Genomic DNA, 9,116 nt, shown 5'->3' with positions numbered 1-9,116 from the left:
ATAAAAATACAAAAATTTATTGGTATTTAAGTTTTATTTAAACTTTTAAATAGTTTTAAAGCATTTTGTAAATATCGCACGATTCCTAGTTAATGTATAAATTGGTAGTTATATTATCAAGAAATAAGAATTAAATACCTCAAATTCTTAAAGTTGGACGACTCACATTTCGAATGTAATTTTCATAGAAATTTGCAGAGTTCCGCCGCAGTTTCGAGACTTTTGAGATTTTCGGACTTAACCTAATTTTTTGGTTTTTTTTCCCATTCTGCTCAACAAAACCGCCATAGTTAAATATCATACCAAAATGTCGATCTTGCAGGAATGTGTATGTGGAAAGAATTTCTGTTGACTTTATGGGGGCCTAGTAAAAGAATTCCCTTATGGACTAGTAAATAATCTTAAGGCACTACAGCAATATCATTGTCGCTATTGTTATCGATATCGCACTATGCATATACATGTTGCTATCGATATTTCCTTCATTATTAACGTCTTAGCACTATTCACCTTGTCTATAACCGTATCTTGACTGATGTTATTATCGTTATCGATACAATTATCGAGATAGTCTCAATGAAAATGTAAATAATTTTATCTCATTTTAATTTCTTAAAAATGTGCATTCCTTTATCGATGGCTTTTCAATATCATTATCACTATTCTTATCGATATTTTCAATATCTTAAATATGTGCATTCGTTTATCAGTGTCATTATTGATATCGATGTTATCAAATTTATTTTTTGTCGATATTTCCCCCAATATTATGGTTATCGATATCTTTCTCTATGTCAATGTTGTCATCGTTATCGATAGATCTAACGATATCATGTCAACGAAAATATGAGCAATATAATTTGTCTTCAATGACTCAATGATGTGTATGCGTTTATCGATTTTTACCCTAATCATAATATAACAAAATATTGCGTTATCGATATTTGAAGTCGTTAGCATTACTCTAGTTATCGATATCTATACACATTTATATTGGCCGAAATGTGTGTTGCTGGCTGAAAATAAATGTTTTTCCGGTATTATTAAGAAATAAAAAAAATACTCAGCACTCTTGTATTCGCCGTAGATGCCTGAAAGAGTCTTTTGGGTTGAAGAACTTTCGCGGTAAATCGGCAACTTCTGCAAAATTCGAGTCTAAGAACTTTCATTTATCCCAAAACAAAAGTCGAATCAGGCCCTTCAGAGGCGCCCACATATCAACAGATTTTCGCTTTAATTTCTGCCTTCATTGCAATTTGGTTTCTATTTTTCATATTTCTATATAGTCTTTTACAAATATAGTATATACAGTATAATACAAAAAATTATTAGCACACATTATTTATTGTATTTCAAGTCGGCTAAGTAAACTAAAATAAATATTTCAGAAACTCTAGGCAGCCATTATCATAAGTTGTTACGAAAAACAAAATTCATTTAATACTTAAAAATTATAAATAATTATTTTTAGAAAGCAAACTAATATTTTCGTATTTTATAAGTAGCCGCTAAATGTATAATTGAATTGATTGTTTGATTAAAAATATAGTAAGACTGAAGAAACAATCACTGCAATGAATCTTTAAGTGTAAACGATTTCGTAAAATGCATACAAGAAAAAATACAAAAATAAAAAACCAATAAAAACAAATAAACATAAAATTTATTTTTATTTTTATTTTTACGGACCATCGTCACAGCTGACGTAAGTTTTACACTTTTCCGCCTTTCTGCGATTGCAAAATGCTCCGCTTCTCTCAATTGTTTGGAATCAATTTCACTGTTGCACAAAAACGTTTATTTACTTAAAACTAAATGAAGTGGATTTGTATAGGAATTGGCGAAATAACTCACTCACACCTCATCAATGTCTGCTTGTTGTTGCATGCCACAATAGTGTGAGCTTCAATGTGTGTGTGATTGTTTATTTCTATGAGAAAACTAGTAATCTAATGGAATGTCAAAATTGATTGGCCCATTTGCGCCCACTTGCAATGCGCGTGGATTGAGAGATGATCTTTTGGTGCGCCAGCGTAGGACCATACACACGCACACACACACACACGCACACACACACACACACCCACACACACAAAGCGTTCGAGCGCTTACTTTTAGGTGTTTGGCCGAACTTCTCCTTCGATTTGTGGTATGCGACTTGTTGTTGTGATACGAATGGAGGAACGCAGACGGCAGATGAGCTTTTATGAGGTTTGCATGACCGCATTTGAAAAAGCTATCTTGGATATCAGTCCAAGTGGGTATCGAACTTGGGATCCACGAGATGATAGTACACATCTGTAACCGTTGCGTCACCATTATCGCCCCGCAAAAAATGGGACTAGTACGGAATCTATTGCAAAGTAAAATGCAATTAAAACCACTCTTGATCCGTTTATGGGGAATGAACTATTCCCATTTTGTTCGAGCATGCCCAACACTGGGAGTCGACCCATTAAAGGTAAACATAAAAGATACGTCGATGTCTAACTAATTTCCAATTTAACCGTAATGGATTGCAAGAGGACTTAACAATAGCCCAAATGCATCCCATGGAGACTAATTTGCGTCTACAATACGCAGACGATCTGTGGTTCACTTCAGAGTGGATTTCAAATAAATTCACTTGGAATCCAGCTCCGCAGCAAGGTTAGATAATCTCTTATCCACTGACAAGTGGTGCGTCGACAGAACATAGCCGATATTGGAACCAGGCAAGTTAAGAATTACGTTCAATCGAACTCGGAGCTGCTGGTTAGAGGCAGTTGTGGCGGGTATAGATGGAGAGCTCGGTCGGTGTTTGCCGTGTATTGCGCTAGTTGGAGGCCGTAGAGACAGAGAGTGCCATTTGGGGTAGACCACATAACTTTTGGTTCACTCCCTTAGGTGGCTTCCTTCTTTGCAAGAGTAGCGTCTAATTGAAGTGAAGTTCGGATGGGATCATCTCTGGCATATGCAGGAATCATAGTTGCAAGGCGTTGCGCCAGGGATTAAACAAATTTTTAGGACTCGCCGATGTTGACAGAATTTATCGCCGGAACAACAAGCTGATATATTACGGTAAGTAAAATAAGATATCGTAGGAATGTTATCTAGTCTTCTACGAAGTTTTTTTGATGGCCTGGCATCAAAGTCAAAGCCCAGTAATTGCTTGGATTTTCTGAATATATCTCCACAACAGCAATATCCACGAGATAGCGAGACGGACCACTCTCGTCCACGAAATAATTCGGTACCCAGCGCTGCTTTGTTAAATATCTAAAACCAGGGAAAAGATTTAATTTTTCGTGCACTTTATTTACATATATCGTTTTTGCAGATTAAAAACTCAAGACATTAAGTGTAACTAAATATGTACATATGCATGTATATATTCGACACGGTTTCAACATTTAAATTCTACGGAAAATGTGCATGAAAAAGAAAGGCATACATATGAATGTATATTGAAAGTAAATTTAGAAATTTTTTTGACGCCATCCCAGCTCTTCCTTGGCCTTAACCCGCCGAAGTTTCTGCGCCACTTGAAAAATCAAAATCGCTTTCATTGCCTACAGCGCCTGCAGCTGGCAACTTAGCAGCGCTCGAGCTGTCATCCGTTTCGCTGCTATCCACAAAATTTACGCGTTTCTTCTTCTTTTGCGCCTCATTCTGTGCGGCAAGCTTATCCGCTGTCGAAAGAATCGAAGTAGGTTTCAAGACTTTAGGCTCGCCGGTCGTAGGAGGTGCAACTGGTTCAGTTACTGCAGGTTCAGGCGTCGGCTCTTGTTGCAGTTCTGGCGGCGGCACATTCGCTACTTCGGCGGTAGTTGGGGTAGCACTAGCGCTGCCTTCATCCGTTGCAGTTGGTGCCGCAGCGGCGTAGGCATTATCTTCGTACGCATAACTAACTTCCTGACCCTGGCCACTCTGATATTCCTGCGTCGCGTAAACGCCTTCAGCAGCGCTTCCTTCGGGCGCCACATATTGCGGATCGACGACATATTGGCCAGTAGCTTCATCATATATGTAGCCCGGATATGCGTTGGGATCATAGTTGCCATACTGCGTTGCATCATAATTTTCATAATCTTGTTGCGTGTACTCCTGTTGTTGTTGTTGCTGTTGCTGCTGCTCTTGAAGCTGTTGCTTAGCGTCGCCGCGCGCGGCATTCAAATCGGCTGTTTGGTCTGTTGGATATTCAGCGTAAGCATTTGTTACTTCTGCACCATCGTAAGCGCGTTCTGCTGCCGCCGATTGTTGGTAGTAGTCAGAGTTTGCTGCGTCGTATGTGGCTTGATTTGGTGGTTCATTTTGATAACTTTCAGCGGCTGCATTTACATCGGCAGCCTCTGTGCCGTCAATTGATGTACTATAATTGGCATATCCCATATTATCTGCATTTGCTGGAAGGTTTTGAGTTTCTATTGCATCTTTGGTAGTGGTGTTTTCATGCTGATTTCCACTGATTTCGTCAGAATTGGCCGGTTCTTGTTGGCCAAGTAGTTCGGTGAAGAAACCGTGCGCGGCAGTTCGCACAGTCGGCGGTGTAGAGTCGTCCAATTGTGGGTTTACCAACTCGCCGTAAATAGCATTTTCTATGTTATCAATGGAGACAGGCTTTTGCTCAGTCGATGTGCTGGACGTTGATGGCTTCGGTGTATATTCCATTGAGCCCGAGTGTGATTGCCATGAATTATTATCTGAAACTTCGACAACTGGTGGCTGCTGCTCTCTGGCGTTGGTTTCTTTAATAATCTCGGAGAAGGGTTTATATTCCTGCAAAGGATTCTCGTCCTCCATGTCATTGGTTTCATCTGCAATACCATACTTGTTCTCAATTTCCGCAAACTTTCGTCTGTGCTCTTCTGCTGTGTGCAACTTCACTGGGCCTAACTTCTGCCGAGTGTTTGTGGCATTCAGCTGAGTTTCTGGTTTAGTGAAAGTTTCTTCTAGTCTTTCTGAAGCTTTTGCATTGAACTTTGGTTTATTCGTTTCATCCTTCCATCCTGTATAAGGCACATAGCTGCGCACGCTGTCGTCATCGTCTTCAAGTTTAACTTCGGACATACTCCTAGTGACATCACTAGTAGAGTCGAGGGGCGCACCGGATGCAGTCGTCACTTGAGTTTCAGTATGTTTATCTGACATGGGTTGGCCCGAATGCTGCTCCTGCTCTAGCTGTTCATCAGCGGGTAGATGTTCTGGTATTTGCGAAGCTTTCGATTTTTCTTCATCCTCAGATCCGCCTTCAATGCCCTCGCCGCGTTGTGTGGTGGCATCAGACTGCTTTGCTAGGCGCTGCTTTTGCATTGCGCTAACCTCTCGAGCAGTGTTAGGGGACTTTCCAGGCAATTTTTCTTCTGTGGTATTAGTTCGATTGAGTGGGTTTTCACTCATCTCAGCACCGTAACATTGCGGTAATGTGAATCGGCTACCAAATGTTACCGGTCCCATTGGTGAGGCATATGCCATTTGCAAAGGTTGCTGCTGTTGCATCGCTCCATATCCCAGCGGATACTGTACAAATTCAAACGGTGTGGTCGCTGGCTGTAGTGGCGCTGAGCCCATCGCAGCTGTTGGCGCTCCTCCAGTGAGCAGCAATCCTGCTGGGGTCGGTGTGGCCATAGCAAATGTCCACATGCGCGGCGTCAAAGCTGCCGACTGCGTTGCTGCTATCGCTTCGAGCCCGCCAGTGGTCGGTTGTGTAGGGGTTGCGGCCGCCACACCAGCAGCTGTTGTATCGCTTCTACGCTCTGTGGTAGTAGGCTGTACAGTTGTTGGAAGCTGTGGGGCAACAGCGGGCAATAGCACGGGTATTTGTGCCGCGGCTGGCATTGTTGTTTGCATTGACATGACCTCCGCCCCAACGCCAGTGGTTACAGTCGCATTTTGTATGCAGCGCACAGGTTGTGTTTGCATTAATTTCGCAAAATAGCGCTCGTATTGAAGCTGCATAGGATAGGGTGAAGGTATTATTACAAATTCATCTGTTGTCTTGAAAAAGAAAACTTTACTAAATCTCACTCACCTTCATGCCTTTGAGTCTCTCGCTACGTGCCGATAAAGCAGCCGATTGCTCATCTATTCGCTCGAGCATTTGCATCAGCATCTGATTGCGTTCATTGCGCCGCTCCTGCTCATCCAGAAAACTTTGGTATTTTTGCCGTAGTTTTGTGCGCACGGATTTGTCACTGTCAATTGGGAAGAAAAGAATGACTGCTATGGGTTTTGTTCAGTCAATAAAAAGACTACCTAGACTACTTACTGTTCACTCCGTCGCAGTAAAATCTGCTGAAGTTCCTTTTGCAGCTGCTGTCGATTTTCTTCGCTGTAAAAAAATAGTGAAAGCTAAAATCAAAATAACTTAAATCCAATAATAATGCATTTGATAATACATATAAATATAGGTTTAATATAATTCTTCCTTCAGATACCTTGCGTACAAATTTTCCGAGGGACATTTTAACCCATGAACTTTTAAGAATTATAGGAAGTTCCACGCAGGTTTATTCAAAGCGGCAGAGAGAGAGTTAAAATGCCTTAAGCGAAGAGAAGGGAGCAGAAACGTTAGTTCAAGAGAAGGAAAAGAGATAGAGAAGGACGAGAGTGCAAAGAACTGAAGTGGTTTTAGTTTGAAAATGTTCTTGGTTATGGTTGCCACCTATTCGAAAAGTCATATCTATAAAGCTATAACATACATATTTATGTACATAAATATCTTTAGATCTATGTATGTAGCGAAGGCATTTTTTGTGAAGATCATCGGATCTGCACCGTTATTTTGAATATCAAAAATGAGTAGTCAACCCAGAGAGCTTGCGCTAAAAAAAATTGTCCGCTAAAAAATTAAAAGGAGCAGCATCCGCAGCAACAAAATTGTAAACAGCCTATTGTTTTCTCTCTTTATTGACTCTCTCTTATTGACTCTCCGCCAAACGGTAAATAGTTCACCACCGACAGTATCTAGAATATTAAAAAAAAACCCCTTTTCACAGAAAACTCAACATGAAATTGACGAACAAAGCTAAAAATTTTTCATTTTATGTACATGTTTTTGAAAGTCCAAGCACAACCAACATTTTAGAAGCTTTTTAAGTAAAAAAAAAATTTCAAAGGTTATGTCAGAAGTATGTTTTTTTTTCTCAAAAAAAAAAATTAAAAAGAAAACAGTTACAGATTTCAAAAGTACTCATTTTTTGCTTTATTTTCTATATTTTTGTATTATTTTTTTTTTAATTACTAACTTAAATATGGCGAACCGCCATAAAAGCTAAAAATTAGTACACAAAATCGACTCCATTATTTCACTGACACGCAACGACTTTGACCACCTGATAAGCAGTTTTCGTTGTTTTTTTTTTTTACAAAAACCAAAGATATCGTTTTTTGGTTTGAAGTTTTCTTTGTGAAATGCCAAGGACCGAAAGCGTATTTTTTTGAATAGAAACGACTTTTTGCCACAAAAACTGCAACATCACAAATTTGCAAAAATTAGCCTAGTTAGTTTAGCTGCATCCATCGTGGATAGCATGGCCTTTGACCTCTTAGATTATTATCTTTTTCCGGTCATTGAAAACTTCTCTCCATGGTTAACCTCACAATAGACCTGTAAAAGCCACTTGCTTCAGAACCCATAAAAGTTTTACAGTTTTAGAAGAATTTCTTTAAGTTTGGTGTAGTAATCTGCTGGAACTATTTCACTGTACGGTAGTTTTTGTCTGCTCTTGAAATACACTTGACAACGTTTTGTGGAACTTTCTAGTAAGCGCTAAATGTTTTAATAATTTTAACTTTTTAAAAGTTTTGTTATACATAAATATTTTGTTGAACACGTACATACGATTCGGTTTAGAGTGGTGGCAGTAAGTCTATCTTTAATATCTGTGAACTACTACTCATTTGCAGTTAATCGCATCTCAACAGCTCACTTACACGCCCACTTCAACGCATGTTTTCCAACTATTCAACTAAATATTTTTTAACAGCAGCAGCATATTTTTTTTTTTTTTTGAAAAAATATCATAGATTTGTTAGGAGAATTAATCGCCTCTTACGATTTCACTCGCCTTAACTAGGTCATGTGACCGTCATCATGTTTATTATATAATCCATTTTTCTCCACATAAAAATTACTTAAAAAACCAACTACTCACAACACTTTAACACACTTTTTATTCGCATTACCTTTGTTTGAGCTTTTCTTGCAACAAATCCACTTGCAGTTTGTAATTATCCAACTCCGATTGGGGATACATGTTGCACCACAGCAACTGCATTAAAATCCAAACTCAAAATAAAATAAAGTATTAGTCGATTAGGTTTATGTCGATGAAAGTCCTCTTAGCCGTTTAAACGCTACGGCGCAACTGAAAGTTTGTCAACTGCTTTGGCCAACTAAAGGAAATACAGGGACGCGCTGACAGAGCATTTGCTGAACTCATTCGCCCGTTTTATTTTTTCTCTTTCGCTTGCACGCTTTTATGCGTTCCAACTGTCGGTTACGTCCTGGATTCGTATATTATTTCGTTGCAGGACAATATTTAATACAAACACCACCAAGAAACATTAACCACTAAATGATATACATATGTACATTAGGGTGGTCCAAAAAAAAATGCATGTGACAAAGTAAAGTGGGAATTTTATGCTCTCACCACCTAGGATTATTCTATATCGAAATCAAATTATATTTAAATCAAAAATAGGTCGCTTAAGGCGCTCAAAGTTTTCCATGCATTTTTCGTAGAAATGGTATAGAATTCTTATAAATCAATATTTTTCGATCAGACAACTCTGTTTTTCTTCAGGAGATTCCCGTTTATTCTCATTTATTTAACCATTTTTTCATAGTAACTAGATTTTGGAGGTCCGCCAAAACCCCCCGAAAATGCAATGGCGAGATAAATAAAAAGTCCATAGTATTAAAAAATGATTAAATAAACCATTAGGTATTCCCGAAGAGAACCAGAATTTTCTGGTCGAAAAATATTGTTTTTCAAGAATTTTATGTCATTTCTACGAAAAATTAAGGGTATTATCAAACCTTATAAATGCATTGTAAACCGTATAAACTTATAATTGTGTAAGCCTTATAAATGAACTGTCAAAATTTGTATGGAAACTCGTTTACACAT

The 9,116-nt window shown here is 38.7% G+C and overlaps 1 protein-coding gene across 1 annotated transcript; it reads right to left on the bottom strand.

Annotated features, from left to right (window-relative positions):
• Nucleotides 1-3,329: 3,329 nt before the first annotated feature.
• Nucleotides 3,330-8,354, bottom strand: LOC118738106. The gene is made up of 4 exons (XM_036469029.1): nucleotides 8,167-8,354; nucleotides 6,248-6,310; nucleotides 6,011-6,173; nucleotides 3,330-5,931 (listed from the first exon to the last, which is right to left on the bottom strand). Exons 1-4 carry the CDS (start codon nucleotides 8,256-8,258, stop codon nucleotides 3,499-3,501), a joined length of 2,751 nt encoding a protein of 916 aa, XP_036324922.1. The 5' UTR covers nucleotides 8,259-8,354; the 3' UTR covers nucleotides 3,330-3,498.
• Nucleotides 8,355-9,116: the final 762 nt, after the last annotated feature.

This window comes from Rhagoletis pomonella, unplaced genomic scaffold, assembly GCF_013731165.1.
Source record: "Rhagoletis pomonella isolate Grant_MI unplaced genomic scaffold, Rhpom_1.0 Rhpom_scaffold_00001, whole genome shotgun sequence".
Lineage (NCBI taxonomy): Eukaryota > Metazoa > Arthropoda > Insecta > Diptera > Tephritidae > Rhagoletis > Rhagoletis pomonella.
Note: the sequence above shows the minus strand (reverse complement) of the source record. Positions and strands in the feature narration are given on the sequence as shown.